The sequence below is a fragment of the Desmodus rotundus genome, chromosome 5 (assembly GCF_022682495.2).
Source record: "Desmodus rotundus isolate HL8 chromosome 5, HLdesRot8A.1, whole genome shotgun sequence".
Lineage (NCBI taxonomy): Eukaryota > Metazoa > Chordata > Mammalia > Chiroptera > Phyllostomidae > Desmodus > Desmodus rotundus.
The window spans coordinates 47,717,752-47,736,309 of NC_071391.1; the positions used below are offsets into that span (position 1 = coordinate 47,717,752).

At 47.8% G+C, this 18,558-nt stretch overlaps 1 protein-coding gene across 10 annotated transcripts in view; it reads right to left on the reverse strand.

The window, feature by feature from the left end:
* Nucleotides 1–1,135: 1,135 nt before the first annotated feature.
* The window catches only part of P4HA3 (prolyl 4-hydroxylase subunit alpha 3), a 47,400-nt gene continuing 29,977 nt past the window's right edge, over nucleotides 1,136–18,558 (reverse strand). The window contains exons 11-13 of one of the 10 annotated variants that reach the window (XM_024572824.3): nucleotides 15,897–15,965; nucleotides 8,077–8,242; nucleotides 1,136–1,590 (exon numbers count right to left, since the gene is read on the reverse strand). In XM_024572824.3, coding sequence (XP_024428592.2) covers nucleotides 8,120–8,242; nucleotides 15,897–15,965 — 192 coding nt within the window. In that variant the 3' untranslated portion in view covers nucleotides 1,136–1,590; nucleotides 8,077–8,119. The other 9 variants (XM_053923828.1, XM_053923829.2, XM_024572831.3 and 6 more) reach the window with 9 other exon arrangements.

The following is an 18,558-nucleotide window of genomic DNA, read 5'->3' on the forward strand; positions in this document are numbered from 1 at the left end:
CCTATCTAGTCTTCCTCTGTGAAGTTGTCCTTATTTCTGGTGATCTGGGGGCAGGGGGATAGCTCATCTCCCTTGGGTTGAGTTACCACAGAGCTCCAGAAAGCCCTTTCCTGCCACCCACCAGCATTATACGCTCTGCCTGCTCTCCAGATCTAGAATGCCTGCTGGGACGGACAAGGCCAGCCTCTGCAGCAGCCAGGGAAACCTGGATTCCAGTGCTATCTCTTCAAATTATTTGCTGGGTCAACTTGGGCTCAGAACAGGAGTCTGTGCTCTCTTCACATGACCTCAGCCACTCTGGCTTCATATCTGCCAACACCAAACTTTGTCCACAACCCAGATCATCTCCTGAGCTGTAGACACTTAGGTCCATCCACCTCCTCCTCTCTATCCCAAATGACCAAAAGCCACTCGTGTTGACCATTTTTCTAAAACTGAAATCATCTTCCCCCTAAAACTAACTTGTTCTTCCTCCCGTGTTTCTTAGCTCAGTAACTGGTAGGTAGCAGCATCTCTCCGGTTGTCCGAACCAGACAGCCAGAGCTCTCCAGACAGCTCTCTCCCACCCTCATGTCCAGTCCACCACCAGGCCTGTGGTAGACCCGCAGCCTCTGCGCTCGCTGAGGCCTCATCAGATCACTTCAGTACCCTTGCCGACTCCCTGCCTCAGCCGCTCTCAGGGTCATCCTCTACAGACAGTTGGAGTCTCCTCCTACAAGGCTTTGGGTTCAGGCTGCCTAAATTAGAACCCAAGGCCCAGCCATCACAGTTTGAATGAGATAACTAGATTGCGTGTTGCAGTTCCCTTGTCTGAAGAGTGGAGATCGATACCTACCCACAGTGTGCTGAGGACTGCATAGGTTCATACAGGTTAACGGGCTCTCAGGAACTGGCACAGGGGAGGCGCTTAGTGAATAGTTCCTGTCATGCCACTCCCGTATCATTCTTAAGACCTTTATCACTCAAAATGGTCTAGAAGCATCAGTATCATCTGCAAGCTTGTTAAAGATTTTGTCCCCACCTCAGACCTGTTGAGTAAGACTTGGTCTGTATTTAACAAGTACGTTAAATTCTGAGACATTCTGGTGTCGATGTTCACTAAATATTTCAGGGTAAAGCACGAGCTCCCTAGCATAGGCGAAAAGTGCTTGTGTGTGATCTCATTTCTCCCACCAATCCCTTTGAGGGGGGAGGTGTCCCTCTGCGGGGCTGTATGCGCTTTGTCCACAGGGGGGCAGCACGATCGCATGCATGGTTTTCAGGGACTTGGCCATTTTCCTTCACCAGGCAAGTCAAAAGGGACATCAAATTTTGATCATCACCTAGTTTGCTTTACACACATCTCGTTTAATACAGCAACCCCATGAGGTCGGTGATATTATGCCGCTTTTACAGGTAGGCCGGTCCAAATTCATACAGCTCAGAAGAGTCAGTGTCAGAATTCAAACCTAGTTGTTTCCTCTTCATATTGCCTCCTGGACAATACATGGCACACTGGGCAGAAGTCATTTTGGTTCAGATGCTGGATTTCAAAAAGCAAGAGGGTGATGACCAGGGAAATAAGGCTTCTTCCGGTGTGATGGATGGTGACTAAGAATGAATGAAATGTTTGTCAAGCTTTGTGTCAGATGATATGCTAGTCAGGGACGTTTCCTTAATCCTTTGTGTCCTCATGCTGGGAGGTGGCAGCATCTTTGTCTGCTGAGTGTCTCACTGTACCCCAGCAGACAAGGAGCCATTCATATGTACACACGACGTATGTTTAATATGTATAGCCAGCACCTACTCTGTGCTGGCTATGCCAGTGTCCTTGAGCCTACAGATCAGCACTGTGAACTCGGAATAAAGGAGACCCCCTGCGCCTTTTAAGTGAAGGGTTGTTAGAGAGCCAGAAGAAGCATATTTGGTTGTCTGTCTGTCTGTCTGTCTGTCTCTCTCTCTCTCACACACACACACACACACTGAGGAATGCCCAAGGAGAACTTCCTGAAAAAAGAAAGTAGGCAAATGTTGAGGTAGACACGAATGGTGGGGGCAGAATCTTGAAATTGAGAGGACTCAGACAAAGGCGTGAAGGCAGCTGGCATAACTTCTTGGTGGTGTCCTCTTCTAAACCTGCTGTTATGAGTGTTTGCTGATTAGGCAAACCTGAGAACCTATTTCCCTGGTCATCATCCTCTTGCCAAGCTTCCAATGGATTTTGGAGACAAATACATAACGAGGTCTTTTAAATTAGCTCATAGTCTGTAGAGACCACTAAGAAACAGTGACCACATTGTACAAAGAGGAAGGGGGCAATCAAACCTTTGCAAACAGGGTGGGAAAGTTTTCACAAAAGAGGTAGCATTTGGATTGAGCTTTGAAGCATCATCACAAAGTGGAGATAGGAAAGAATACATTGCCGGTAGAGGGGACAGCATGCTCAATCTGAGTGATAAGTCAGTCTGAGAGCTGGTAGGTTAATGTGATTAGTGTGGCTGGGGTAGAGGCTGTGATGTGAGAGGCAGCAGGAAGTAGGACTTAATGGCCTTGAGTGGCAAGAACGGGGAGTTGTTTGAAGTTACTGTGTAGATGGATTGATCTGCACCAGGCTCAAGGCAGGGAGTTCAGCAAAGAGGCAGTTACATGTAGTCCATGTAAAAGGCGACGTTACACTTACCTAGGACAGTGGCTGCAGGGAGGAGAGGAGGTGATGGACTCCAGATTTTGGAGGTGGAATGAACAAGATAGAAACTGATTTGGACAGCGAGGTGCAAGGACGCTTCAGTTGGATTTAAAGACCTGTCATCAGAACTAGGGAGTTCATAGGTCAAGACATTAACAAGGGAAAAGCAAGAAGAGAGCCTACAACAGGAGTAGAGAAAGCAAAGAGCAGCCGCGCTCTTCCCTGCAAGAACAGTGTGTTATTTGTAAGCTTTGAGCCAACTCTTCTCCCACCCCAGCTGGCTGCCCCATCGGCAGCCAGAATCAACACATTCTCACTCTGGTTCCAGGGCTCAGAAAGTTATGTAAACTCAAGAGGCTCCCTTATTCCTAGAGCTGGCTTTCTCTCACAGCAGTTTGCTAGAAAACCCTAGACTGTAGCCAGGCACAACCTGGGAACCTGAGACTAGCCGGTGGCTGGGCTCTCACATGTGGATGGAGGGAAGTTAACTGAGTAGTTGACTGTGTGATGCAGGAAAAAGGTTTTTTTTCCTGATGATCAATGATGATGCCACATATTGATGACTAATCCAATTTAAGCTTAGACTAATCGACACGATACTGCATGTGCCATTTATAAAGCACATTTTCATCCTTTGAGATGTCACAACTCTGTGGAGTGGGTGGGGCAGGCGGGTGAGGAGTGCCATCCTGTAGATGAGGGAACGACAGCTCTGATGAGGGAAGTGATTTGCCCAAGGTCACACAGTACACAGTCTGTACTCGGACTCAAACCACAGAACTCTCAGACCAGGGCATGTCTCCTCACTCCCAAACAACACCAGAAAAGCGATGGGGTGAAGCAGGTGAGAAGACTGGGGCCTTGTGACAGGTACTCACTAGTGGTGACAGGCACACAGCCACTTACTAGCTGGGTGACCATGGGCACAGCACTTCTTTCAGAACTCAGGTTCCTTATCCAAAGAAAGGGGGTTGATACTCCTTACACCGCGAGGTGCCGTGAGAGTTCGGCGAGACTTCGGTGTGCATAGTAAAGGCGTGCTTCCCGCAGCAGCTTGGGAGAGCAGTGCACGCAGTGGGCCGAGACAGAGGAGGCGATTGGGAAACCACAGCAAAAACCGTTACATCCACAGTCCACTGGGTTCTCCCCGCAGCACCAGCAAGTGAGGCAGTTCTCAAGCAGCAGAGAGTTAGTTGAACTTGTGTGCATTTGGTGCCTGAGTGCGGGCCCTCCCCTGGCCTAGGAATGTCCTTGTCAAATTTATTAAAAGCTCTTTTCCAATTATGGAAAAATATACATAGCATTTATCATTTTAGTCATTTTAGTGTACAATTCAGTGGCATTAATTACATTCACAATGCTCTACACCCTTTATCGCTATTTTTAAGGTTTTCCTCATCCTCAGTCTGAACTCCGTACTGCTAAACAATAACGTCCCACCCTGATCGGTGTGGCTCGGTTGCCTGGGCGTGGCCCCACAAAGCAAAGGGTCACTGGTTGGACTCCTGGTCAGGGCACAGGCCTGGGTTGTGGGTTTGGTCCCCGGCTGGGGTGCATATGAGAGGCAACCAATGTTTCTCTCTCACATCGTCGTTTCTCTCCCTCTCTCCCTCCCTTCCCTCTGTCTAAAAATAAATAAAATATTTTTTAAAAAATAAAACAAGAACTTCTCCCGCCTCCTAGACTCTGGGAACCTGCATTTTGTTTTCTGTGTCTGGATTTGCCTATGCTAGGTAGCTCATATAAGTAAAATGATACAATATTTGTTCTTCTGTGTCTGGTTTATTCTACTTAGCATAATGTTTTCAGGGCCCAGCCGTGTTGTGGCATGTATCCGAATTCCAGTCATCTTTGTGGCTGAGTAGTATTCCATCGCACGTACGGGCTGCCTATTGTTTATCCATCCATCTGTTGATACACATTTGGGTTGTTTCCACCATTTGGCTATTGTGAATAATGCTGCTGTGAACACGGGTATACAAATACCTGTTTGAGTCCCTGCTTTTAATTCTCTTGGATGTATACCTAGGGGAGGTATTACTAGTTGTGTGGTAATTCTGTGTTTAACTTTTTGGGAAACCACCAAAACCATTTTCTACAGCAGCTGCACCATTTTACTTTCCCACCAGCAATGCACGAGGCTTCCAATTCCTCCACGCCTTTCCAACACTTACTATTTTCATTAAAAAAACATTATAACCACCCTACTAAGTATGAAGTGGTACCTCATTGTGCTTCTCTAATTTTTGCATTCCAAGACAGCCAGATGTAGGGGGAGACAGTGAGTGGGGTGACTCTGGGCCGAGCCCCCACAGAGGACTTTGGAGTCAGGCAAGTGAGCTTATGCTGGCTGTCCTAGGTGCTGGAGGCTTGCCCTGCCTGTCCCCGTTCCACAACCCTAAGAGCCAGAGGGATTTGAGGCTATGAGAAAGTTCTCTGTGACCGCACGCACCAGCGGGCTCATGCGGCTCAGCGGCTCCCCTATAAAGAATCGACTGAGCGGAGGCAGCAGAGGCTAGACCGCCTTGCTCCTCCAGGGTGAGTGGCTGACAATGCCTGTTTCCTTTTTTGTTGCAATAGAGTTGAAAATAGAGATTCCGGAGTCCTAGAGCCTGGACAGCACTGTGGGAGTTTCTAGGCTGATGGTGCTCCCTCAGGGACCATGCGCAATTTTTAAAAGAACATTTAATATATAATTTTTGATTTGGTAAAGGAAATAAACCTTTTTTTCCCCTGAAACAGGTTACAGAACATAAACAAAACCTCTCCTGGGATGATATGTCTGAATTTCCAAGGCTAAAGAAGTTTTTTAAGTTTATCAAAAGAGAAGGGTGTGGATTTTTGTAGTTTGAGAAACGTTAATCTAAGCACTCACTGTACACTTATGAGTTAGGGAGATACATGCCCTCGTCTCCACAGCATGCACGCACTCACACTCCTGCACACACACACCTCCTTATCCTGCAAGGCCCAGATCTAATGTCACAGGCGCTTGTCACACCAGAGATGCAGTGATGCCCCTTCTGGACTTTGGTAACATGTGGCATATCCCCTTTCCACAAGTACCATCGTCACATGGGATTTCTTCTCTGGGAGTTCCTCAAGGACAGGGACTCAGCATCATCCCAGCATCACCAGCCCCAGCAGAGGGCCCCACACAGAGGCAACAGCGGTAAAGCTTAGTTGAATGAATGAATGATAGACCACACATAAAATGTGTGCCCGTGAAGACAGCATCAAGTGTTGGGACCATCATTTGCCCATTGTGCTCCTGACCCCCGAAGCACCTATGGAGCTTTGGAATGGGCCTCTGGGCCAGGAAACCTTGGCTGTAGTCTTGGCTTTGACACTGACACATAGTGTAACTGTGGACAAGTCACTTCACCTTCCTGGTCCAGGGGAAATGGCTGCTGCCCTCCAGCCCCATCAAGTGATAAGCAGATGAACGGGAGGCATCATGGTCCTTATTTTAGTTATGTTTCCTTTGAAAATATGACGAACTTAAAGAGGACAGGGAAGGTAGTTATCTGTGGGAATCCACCTGAGTCATGCCCTTGAACCCTTACCACCTCACTCCTCTGAGATAACCTTTGATCTCTGGGTTACCCATTTCAAATGCCAGTATGTCCCTGGCAGGAACAGAGGGAGCCTCTGGCACTCAGGCCTGAGGGGGAACAGGCCTATCACGCATTTGATGGGAAGGGTCATGAGATCAAGAAAGGGAATCAAAAGATGGGGCAGAGAGGATGATGGGAAAGAGACAGGCTCTACTTCCTAGGGGGAGAAAGTTGTGGCGAGTCTAAGGTGAGAGGAAGAGATAAAAGTCTATAGAGAAAGAGGTTAGAAGCAGCGTGTAGGGGAGGCCTCCTAGCTCATCATCCCAGCTCTGCTTCTGGCTGTGTGAACTCAGGGAAGTCTTTTTGTGGAAGCTCCTTCCCTTCCCTTGCCCAGAGGGATGATGATTGTTGTGAATGAGACAAGGGAGATAAAACAGCAGGCACAGAGTAAGTACACGTTTGTCTCCTCCCCTAACCCTTGGCTGATTTCACAGTTTTGCCAGGGTACAGCACTGCAAGCAAATGCCCCTCTCCCCGCACCCCACCCTTGGATTCTCCCAGCTTGAGCAGCCAACACCCCCAAACAGGGAATTCTTTGAGTGGCTCCCTGAAAGGGCAGTCTGTGCTGGCTGCCTTTGGCATCGCCGGACAAGGGGCCCCCAGAATGAGCGCCTTCTCACTTTCTCCCCCCGAGACTGTTCCCCCTGCCCCCTTATGTGTGAAAGGCAGAAGTGAGGTGACAGCTGCTCCCTACCCTCCACGGGCATGCATTCTCTTTCCATGTGTTCCTGGGGCCCCAACATGGAAGCCTCAGTCCACTCTAACCGTAGGGTTCTCCCCTTTCTCCCAGCTCCCATGATGCTTAGGGTGAATACCTCACAGCTTTCTACTTGATTATATCTAATTGTCTGTTCTTCTATTTGGGCAAGTGCTGATTTTGCCTTAAGGACAGTGAGCAGATGTCCTCATTTTCTTGGATTCTCATGGAATACTTAGCATGGGGCTGGTCACACAATAGATGGTCATAGTACAAGGCATCTTCGGAACTGAGGCGATTCATACGTACATTCAACAGACACCTACATCTGACAGGGTTCTTGGCCATTAGGCATCAGAGGCTCAAAGGATAGACCTTTTCAAAGCCTGGAGAAATGTTGGAGATTCCTCTCAAAAAGTTTTGGCACTTGCCCTGGCTGCTGTGGCTCAGTGAATTGAGTGCCGGCCTGCAAACCAAAGGGTCACTGGTTCAATTCCAGTCAGGGCACAGGCCTGGGTTGCAGGCCAGGTCCCCAGTTTTGGGGGGTGCACCAGAGGCAACCACACATTGATGTCTTTCTCCCTCCCCCACTCTCTAAAAAATTAATAAAGTCTTTTTTAAAAATTTGGCATCAAATATTGCCAATGGGAGCAAAACAACCACAGCGAAGCAACGTGTAATGCTGACAGCAGAGCTAGTTAAGATGTTTGGAGATAGGCGGACCTGGATTTGAATCCTGCCTCTGTCACTTTATAGCTGTGTGGCCTCGGGCAAGTAACGCATTCTCTGCCTCAGTTTCCCTCATCTGTAAGATGGGGATAAGAGTCCCTATGTCAGTATGAGGATTGACGGAAACAAACACCTAAGTTCTGAGCACAGTGCTTGGGCTCTAGTGAATGGTCCATGTGTGGTTACCTAGGATAATGATGATAGTTGTTACTCCCTGGAGTGAAGCCTGCGAGAGATATTTAATGCAATGCCAGGAGCCCAGGTTGGACAAAGCTGTTAGAAAAATGGTTGAAGAACAGAGCAAGAAAGAAAGAGACAAATTTGTAAATAAGGTGTACTGTCAGTCCTATTTATAATGAGCTACTTACCCACAAAGCGCTGTAGGTGGGCGGCCCACAGCCACGCCGCTTTCTAACAGGACCAGTCTCTGAGGACACGGGAGCAGGTGCGAATATAAAAGAGTGAGGTCTTCCCACTCGCCGGCTGTGGTGCAGTGGAGGGACATAGCTTCGAAAGCCATCGAGGGGAAGAGCACTGGTGAGGGAAACAGAAGACCAGGCCTCAGGCCAAGCTCTCCTGTGCCACCCCAGGCATGCCACTGACCATTCCAGACCTTGCTTTCTACAATGCCCGCTCATCTTTCTTCCCCGGGTAGGTGAGGTTCAAGAGAAGGAGTGTGAAAGTGTTTTTAAAGCTAACATACCGGCCAAAAATTCTATGGTGCATCATTCCTCCTGGCCCTGCGCCTCTTTCTGTGCCGCCACAAACCCTGCCCAGGCCACCCCTCCCCCCATCATCAAGACTCGGTCGGTCCTGCTTTACTGCGGAGACTCTGGGTGGGTGGGGGCCTGTCAGTGCGCTGCTCCTGTCTCCACCTGCGTAACATTGTCCTATGGTGACCTGAGGGTCTGGGCAGGGTCAGCACAGAATTCTCTTCTCCATTCCTGGTGTCCCCAAAGGCCTGGCTCTGAGTTCGCACCTTTTTAATGAGATCTGAGTAAATGATGAGGCTACCCCAGCTACTTCAAGCCATAATGACCCCATTCAGCTCTTGATTGCAGCATTCAACAATTCATCTCATATTGCATGCAGCATTTCATATTGTGCTTAGCGAACGTTTAACTCTGGATGAATCTGTCTTATCTCCCTACCAACAAACTGCATCCTGCCCCTCGCTCCCCACAGCACACCGGGGGCGGGGCCTGCCCCTGGGGAATGCTCAGCAAGCAGTTGCCTCATTTGCAGCCAGACATTTTTTGGGTCTCGTTCCCCTGGTCAAGACGTTTGATAATTGCACCTCTTAGACAAGGTGAAAGAAGTGGTTCGAAGCCCAGGGTCTGGAGCCAGAGTGTGGGGTCATGGCTAGTTGCCTGACTCTCTAACTGCCTTCTTTCCTATAAAACAGGGGTAGTAACTGATCCACCTCATAGGATTGGGATGAGCATTAACTCATTGAGCCCTCAGAGTTTCATTAACTCACATGAGCCCTTAGAAACGTGCCCGTCACATGGAGAACTCACCAAGTTCACCGTTGCTGTTTTTAGCTCAGACCCAGCCTGCAGCCCTGAGAAGGCCGGGGGCTGATCCCCGCAGCTGGAAGGAAAGGGAGTGGTGTTGCCGTACGCAGCTTTCTGTGTCGGGCCTGTGCCGCTGAGCTGGAGGCGGGTTGTCAGTATGTGACTGAAGGTAGCAAAACTGCCACATTGTATGCTGCTCTGGCATTTGATTATTTTGAGCTATAGGCCCTTGAAAAACAGCAAATACAGGAGGAAGCTTTCTCTGAACTCCGTTTACCTGCTTAACAAGAGATCCTCCAAAAGGAACTCAGTTATGAATCCGCTCCCTGGGAGTTTCATCAACCAGGAGGGCTCTCATCACAGGAGAGGAGACTACCGTGGACCCCACACCCTGGCAAACTCTGGAACACTGTCATACCTCCCCTCCCATCTAGTCTTCTAAGGGCCCATTCATCTTCCTAAGGAGGCTTCCGTCCTCCTCCCCTTTCTCTATTTAAGCCTGAATTCGCAGCACCTCAGGGAGTTTCTCATTTGTCTCTGAGTGTCTCCCGTGTATATAAGATACATACATGTTAATAAACTTTTGTGTGTTTTTCTCTTGTCAATCTGTCTTTAATTGGAGGTCTCAGCTACACAGAATGGTAGAGGGAAAATTATTTTCCCCACCCCCATGTGAGAACAACTTAGGAAGGCCATTTCCAGAATCCAGGCATACTTGGCAGAAATACGGGATGTGACCAGGCGCTTGTCGAGACTCTGCAGGAAGCTGCATGTCAGCACAACAGAACCCTTTCCTTGGGGGCCACAGAGCTCGGGGAAGCAGAAGCACAGAAGTGTGTGGTGCAGGTTGGGGGCAGGGGCGGCACACCGTCTAACTACCCGCTTATTTAGCTGTGTGGCTTCTTTGTGAGCAAGACACACACCCTTGCCCCTGTTGAGAAACCTGAGCCAAGTTGCCTGGAATGTTCTCTTTGCACAAGTGCTCAAATATTACAGTCACTGGTCAGGGCAGCCTCGCCATGCTAGTCCTTTTGCTGGGAAGTACTTCGACTCTGCCTGTAAAAATTCTGCCTGTGCCCCAAAGCACAGCCCACAGCATGCCTTCTTATCCATTTAGCCAACACTTTTTGCTGAATGCCTACTTAATTCAAACCAGACCTTCCTCTGGGGAAACCAAGAAGAATAAGGAACACAGAGGCCAATGAGAACAGCCAGGTAAATAAGCAAATGTGGAAATTCGGGGAGATGGGAGCTATGATAGAGGCATTGATAAGCTATAAGGGGGTCTCACAGCCCTCGTCCTGCAGGGGAGGCGGCCGGCCACAACTACGCAAATGAATGAAGTCATTTCAATTCGAGAAATGAGTTACAAAGAAAACAAAATCAAATATTTTTTTTAAAAGACAGAAACATATACAAGTCAATTATTAACATAAACTTTTGTAAAACCTAGGCAAAATAAAAGACATGTCTGTTTTACCTTTAAAAAAATAAAAATTTTTAAAAATGAAATCAGTAACGTGAAAGAGAATGGCCAGAAGGCTGGGTGATCAGGCAAGGCCTGTGTGACACTGAGCCGAGAAATGATGGCAAGAGGTTGGCCTGGTGGGAGCTGAGGGAGCAGCAAACGCAAAGGCCTGAGAAGTGGGAGTGATGTTGAGGGCGAGGGGCGGGTGGTCTGGAGGTACGGAAACTGGCGTCTGCCGTGTGACTGGATGGAGTGAGAGGGGAGTGGTCGGAGGTGAACACAGTAGAGATTATGGCATAAATACAATTTTACACTCTGCTTTTTTTCACTCAATGTTATACCGTAAGAATATGCTTGGTGTAAAAATGATGTGTAAACATTTTAATGGCTGTATTAAAATATCATCATACAGAGAAAAAGAAAAAATTGCTTTCTGCTTAAAAAAAAATATATGAAGCACACTCCTGAGACAGACACACTGCCTGGTCGGTCTTCGGCAGAAGTCGGGGGGCTGAAGGGCAGAAAGCCGTGGGAGCCGGGCCAGCCCCTCCCGCAGGCCTGCCTCCTCATTGCACTTCTGGGCCCCTGGAGTCAAGGTTCAAACTGAAAAAAGCCCCACCGACCAAACCCCAGAGACTGTTGATATGTCCTGTTCCCCACGGAGAGTATCTGATCTCCAGAAACTTCTCTCTCCAGCCTTCTTGCTGGGTCCTTTGAATTGTCTAGTCCACTGTGACTCTTGCCTGGAGGAGAAATGACGTGAATGGTTTCTCAGTGAACTCTCGGTGTCCCTCCCAGAGACCACTTCCCATCTGCATGGAACACACGGTGCTGGCAAGGCCCTCTTCTGGAGGGCGCTCTCCTTTCATCCCTCCTGGCTCTGGCTTCTCTGGAAAGCCAAGGACTCCAGCAGCTTCTCTCGGACAACACGTTAGTCTTCAGGGCTTGAGCTGCAGGGCCTGCGGAACTCCTGTCCATACTCGTGGATCCACTTGTTGGCCACTGGGGGGTGGGGTGGGGGATGAGAGCAGGCTCACCGCAGGGGCGTGCCAGGGCCTCCTTACATTCAACTCACGTGCCTGACCCTACTCCCGGCCCTTCTGTGGACTGCAGGATGTTGCTTCTAGCAGAGATAGATAGCAAAGAGGACAGTGTCCCCTGGAAAAGGTCCCTGGCAGGTCCTGTCTACTATAGACTAATTTTCAAACCCATGGGTCCTAGGGTCACTCATCTTTCATTCATGGAGCTCTTATAAGCCCGCCTCCCCCATGGTGCCTCTCCAGAGTAATGAGGGCCAAGGGGCGGCCTTCCTGGCCATGCCCATCTCAGCGTGAGAGTCCCTCTTCTGCTCTTTCTGTCTTCAGAGAGAAGTGCTCTTGGACACATATGTACCATAAACACGTTTCCTACTTATTTATCTCTTCCTTGCTTGACTGTCTCCTCATGGGGAGCCTGGGGGTCCCTCTGCGGGACATAGGACTGGGACCAGCACTGTAGGCCTCCTCAGCTGCACTCTGGAATCAAGGCCAGTCTGGATGGGCCAATGAACTTTTACTCACACCTGCTCCGTGACAGGCTCCCAATTTGTTGGGGACAACTACCCCAGAACCTGACCATGTCAATGTAACGTGGCACTGTGATGAAGCTTTTGGAATGACAGGGCTATGCTATTTTCCATCCATCTCACTTTACTATGAACCGCTCACGCTATTCTCACACCCAGAAAGGCAGGCCTTACCCCACTTATCTCCCACCAGCACAGGACAGCCGGCATGGAGTGTGTCTCCGTCTCCTTCGCCACTCCTATGCAGGTTCCACCAAAACAGTGCTGCATTCTGAAAACAAAAGGGCCCGACCCCGGAGCAGGGGCAAACCAGAATCTCATTCCTTGGGACGCACATGACTGAGAACAGATGCGTGCGTGTCATTATGAAAAACCGCCTGCGCAGACTGGGGGCAAGGCGGGCATAAAGCGGCACCGAGTGGCATAGCTGCTGTTTACTCATTCGCTCATGCATTTGGCATTTATTGAGGGCCTACCCTGCCCCTGGCCCTGAGGATGCAGAGACAAATCATGTCCCTGCTGCTCTCAGGAGCTCAGTCTTTTAGCATAGACAGATACAAAAACAGATCGGGACAGGACACTGTGGCAAGGGCTAGGAGAAAGATGAGTATAGGATGCCATTGGATCACTGAGGAGAGACACGCAACAAAGACCATGAGGTGGAATAAAGCTTTCCTCATACAACCCAGACATTAATTAATTCAGCCTGGTCCCTTCCTTAGGCACTCACTGGTCACGTGCCCAGGAAGCCGACATTATCACACTCCCCAACCCACCAGCAAGGAAGCTGCGGCTCAGGGGCTATAAATTACACAACTGAGAGTCAAACCCCAGTATTCTGACTCCAAATCTTATATGTTCTTCTCCACACCCAGCTTTTTTCTCTACACACTTCTGTCCATATGTATTTTTAAATTTAGTTTATTGATTATGCTATTACAGTTGTCCCAATTTTCCCCTCTTCCCCCTCCTCTGCCTGGTACCATTCCCTCCAGCAATCCTCTCCCTTAGCTCACGTCCATGGGTCATGTATAAAGGTTCTTTGGCTCCCCGTTTCCTATACTGTTCTTAGCATTCCCCTGTCTACTTTGTACCTACCAGTTTGTACTTCTTAATCCCTGCACTTTTTCCTCCATCCTCCCCCTTCCCCCTCCCAGCTGATAACCCTCCAAATGGTCTCCATGTCTAAGATTCTGTTCCTGTTCTGCTTGTTTGCTTAGTTTTAGATTCAATTGTTGATAGTTGTGAATTTGTCGCCATTTTAATGTTCATAGTTTTGATCTTCTTTTTCTTATATAGTTCCCTCTAACATTTCATATAATAATGCTTGGTGATGATGAACTCTTTTAGTTTTACCTTATCTGGGAAGCACTTTATTTGCTCTTCAATTCTAAACAATAGCTTTGCTGAATAGAGTAATCTAGGTTATAGGTCCTTGTTTTTCATCACTTTGAATACTTCTTGCCAGGCCCTTCTAGCCTGCAAAGTATCTTTTGAGAAATCAGCTGACACGCTTATGGGAACTCCTTTCTAGGTAACTCTCTGCTATTCTCTTGCTGCTTTTAAGATTCTCTCTTTATCCCTAAACTTTGGCATTTTATTTATGACGTGTCTTGGTGTGGGCCTCTTTGGGTCCAACTTGTTTCGGACTCTCTGTGCTTCCTGGACTTGTGTGTGTATTTCCTTCACCAAATTAGGGAAGTTTCCTTTCATTATTTTTTCAAATAAATTTTCAATTTTTTGCTCTTCCTCTTCTCCTTCTGGCACCCCTATGATTCAGATGTAGGTATGTTTGGAGATGTTCCAAAGGCTCCTTATTCTATCCTTTTTTTTTAAATTCTTTTTTCTTCTTGCTGTTCTGATTGAATGCTTTTTTCTTCCTTATGTTCCAAATTGTTGATTTGATTCTTGGCCTTACCCCCTACACTGTTGGTTCCCTGTAGAGTTTTCTTTATTTCATGTAATGTAACCTTCATTTCTGCCTGGGTCTTTTTTATGCTGTTGCAGTACCCAATGATTTTTTTTGAGCATTCTGACAACCAGCATTTTGAACTCTGCTTCTCTAGATGTTTATCTCCATTTCATTTAGTTCTTTTCCTAGAGTTTTGTTCTGCTCTTTCAATCAGGCTGTATTTCTGTCTCCTCAGTTTGGCAGCCTCCCTGTGTTTGTTTCTGTGTATTGGGTAGAGCTGCTTTGACTCCCTGTCTTAGTAGCATGGCATATTACAGAAAAGGCACCTGTAAATTGTTTGGGGCAGAGCACTAGGAAATCGCCAGGGTGGGGCAACCACTTTGTGGCTCCGTGTGGGGGAGGGCTCAGACCAGGAACAGTGCCGCTGCTTGGACTCTGGAGATTTGCCCAGGAGGAAGCTGTCTCCCAGCATTTGCCCTGTTGCCAGTCACTGCACTTTCTCCCCTTCTCCCTGAATGCCATTTGTGCCCTTCCAGCTGTTGCCCTGGTGCTGAATCCCAGAGGGGATGGGTCTGCATTAGTCCTAAGTCCATTGTGGGCCTTTTAAAAGGAGTCTCTTGATAATCCTGCAGTTTCTTCTGCTACCCCAACCCCCACTGGTTTTTACAGCCAGAAGTTATGGGGACTTACCTTCCTGGTGCTGGAACTCTGAGCTGGGTGGCCCAATCTGGGGCTGGGATCGCTTGCTCCTGAAGTATCCCTCCCGATTTTTATCTACCACGCATGGGCACAGGACCACCCATTCTGCGCCCCTCCACGTCTCTACTCTTCTCATGAGTCTCTCCCCCTCCTACTGGTCTGGATGAATGTGGCTTCTTTAATTCCTTGGTTGTCAGACCTCTATACAGCTCAATTTTCTAATGATTCTGGGTATACTTGTTTTGTAGTCTAGTTGTAATTTTGCTGTGGTTGTGTGAAGAGGCAAGCCATGTTTACTTACATGTCCCTCTTGACCAGAAGTCCCCTACATACTTCTTATAGATGTACTTTAACTGTGGCCAACCCCCTGAATATTCATACATACCTGTGTTTACTCAGTGAATGCTTAGGATGTGCCGGGTACTGTGGTAAGTGTTTTATAGGCATGAACTCATTTATTTGTCCTCATTTCATTCCTGAATTCAATAGGGGCTGCGATCCCTAATGGATTGATTGATCTGAAATTTGGGGTATATTTATTGATTAAACAAACCTCTTTCCACATGGCCCTCCTCTGCCTTGCATGATTTCATAGCTCCATTGCCATACCTTGTTACTGTCTGTTACCTTCTCTGTGAGCTCCAGGAGGACAAGGACTGTGAGTTTCCCTCGGTACCCTCAGTGCCTCCAGCCCTCAGTGTTTACTGAATGAATGACTGAGGGGACCGGCTGCTGTGGAGGATCCAAACATTAATAAAAACAGTTCTTTCCTTTGAGGAGTTCTATTGTAATAGGGAAGGCAGATCTATAAACATCTACTTGTAACATAAGTGCAAAAAAAATTTAAGATAGAGGCACAATAACATGTAGTCATGTAGGAGATTGAGGGATTATCTTTGATCCTGGGAATCAGAGAAAGCCCTCTTCTTCTCCTGCCCCCAGGAATAAGCTTACAAGCACAGAGAACATGAAGGCTAGAATGTTAGTTCTTCACCTACAACCTCTGTTGGGACCAGACCCCTACTCACCTTGACCACAGGCACGCTGAAGTTGGCATAGATGAATGCTGTAGCTCCGCCAGCTTCCACCGAGCTCAGCTAAAACACCAGAGGAAGAGCCAGAGCTGAAATAGCCCGTGACTGCCATACATACTCCGCCCTACCTGACCTCTGATGTCATTTCTGCATCGATTCCCTCCTGTATTCTCCTATTTCAACTCTGGGAGAAATACTTATTGAAAGACAACCACCCAATTTAGGGACTAAGGGGGCCTACACAGTGGCATCGGTGTTTGCTTGCCGGGCCACAAGAGAACATTTAGGAATGCTCCCTGTCTTTACCCTTGCAGCTAACATCCTCAGTGAGGGCTACGATAAATAGATTAAAACTCTGAGACCCTCAGGAAGAAAGAGTTTCACAACCCCAGACACATACACACACACACACCCTGAAATAGAGTAAATGTTTCATAAAATATTCTTGGCCCTGGCCAGGTAGCTCAGTTGGTTAGAGCGTCGTCCTGATACAGCAAGGTCGTAGGTTTGATTTCTGGTCAGGGCACGTACAAGAATCAGCCAATGAGTGCATAAATAAGTGGAACAACAAATTGATGTCTGCCTGTCTGTCTCTGTCGCTGTCTCTCCCTTCAATAAAAAGTCAATAATAAAATTTTCAAATTCTTACTACATAAGATATCCTCTGTAATCTTCCATTTCCTTTTACTTTATTCTAGTTCAGATTCTTAAATGCCGACGAGATCCACTAAATTTATTCCACAGCCCACTAATGGGTCATGAGCTGTGGCTCATGGAACATGTTTAGGTGACATCGACGAGTTTTAAAAGTTGGGCGTCATTGGAACTGCTGATGGCACCTTTCCCAGGTCACTCAGCCCCTCTCCAGGGAACCTCAGCTAAGGAGTTTCTCCCCCAGTATATTCTAGGGTTATGGATGTGTTTTCTTTTTTTTTTTTTTTTGATGTGTTTTCTTAATATGGAAACACATACTGGGACATTATGTGTTTTAGAGACATTATGGGGTCCGTGCTCTATGGGCTACAATGACAGAAACATTACATGAAACTTTAGAGAGTGACATGGCCCTGTATCATCTCACTGATCCTCGTGACTATCCTGTGAGAAGGCACAGAGCCAGAAAACAAGCTCAAGAATAGACGTGATCTGTGCGGAGGCCACGTATGAAGTAGCAGAACCAGAACGAGGCCAACTGACTCCAAACCCAAAGTGCATTCCATTCCAGTGTCTCAAATGCTTGAAGCCCAAACACACATGCACAGTGCACACACACACACACACATTTGCATTTGCCATTGAGAATTGCGGGGCTCTTGCTTTCCTGCTTCCCTTACCATAGTAACCAGGCCTCTATAACCAGGGAACCAGCTGTAGAAGATATTAGGGGGGTAAAAAACAGATATTGGCCCTGAGAGGTCTTATTCTTTGGTTGATATGAATATTCTTCACTATCTGTGACCTCCCATGCCAGCTTGAGTCATCAACCAGAGATGCAACCAACGGCCAATTCCAGACATGTCCCTTCCCTCTGCGCCTGATCAGAATGCCAGAATGACCACTGGAGGCCAACCGCCATTGGAAGTGGCAACCTTCCGGTTCTGTAGGAACTATAAAACTGAACCACAAGAAGAATGTGTTGGAATTGCCAGCATTCAAGTCTAAAGCATAGGTGGCAAACACAAGGCCCGCAGGCCGCATCTGGCCCTCCACCTTGTTTCTACCCGGCGGCAGCACCGAGCTCTCGCTTAACTGTTAAGGAGTAGTTACACTTATACAGTCCAAAAATTACGTTCAGCCCTTTGAAGGCAACCGCGAGGCTGATGTGCCCCCCGTGAAAATGAGTTTGCCACCCCTGGCAGAGTCCCGACCTCTGATGGCCCTTTCTTGGCTGTGCTGTGATCAGAGGCAGCACTAAGAAGACAGGGAACACGAGGGTGGGGCATGTGCTATTCTAAGAGCCTGGAAACAGGCCTTCATGTTTGGGTGTTATGTAGAGCCCTTGTATTTAGCATGTTTATCCCTTCAATTAATAGTAATACACCTTGTGTAATTTGAGCAACAGATGACTGACATTCTGAGCTGTCTGTAAAACCCACATGATTAGAAAGGAAGGTGATAGAGGAGATCATAAAGACGGGTACCACATCCTCTAGAATCAGGTCATAAATTAGGAGAGAAAGCCAACTTATTTTCGAATAGGGTGTAATATAGATTTTTATGGGGAGATCAGGAAGAAAATTTGCACTACTTATGGCAGAGCAGCACTTAACGAACTTCTCTGTAGGCATCTCTGTTCTTCCCTCCTGCAGTCTCAGATGCCTCGTTTCTCTTCTCTTTCCCCTCACCGCTCCACAACCTTTCCTTGTGGTTTCCAGGTCCCGGGATCTCCCAGCCTTCAGTGTAGCCCCACTTCCCATCCCGAGCACTGCCTAGGACAAGGCCATGTTAGGTCGACACACCAGAAGCTCTCTGAGGCCAGAGCCCTTGATTTGTATTTCTTGGTATCTCCTATAGCACGTAACAGAAATACTGCCTGGAATTCACAGAAATCCTGGAGACTTTTCAGCTGCAGCTACCAGATTAAATCAATATCTGAAACCGCTTTGAAAACCGTAAGAGAGAAACATAAATACTCATTAAGCAAGAGGCCCTGGTT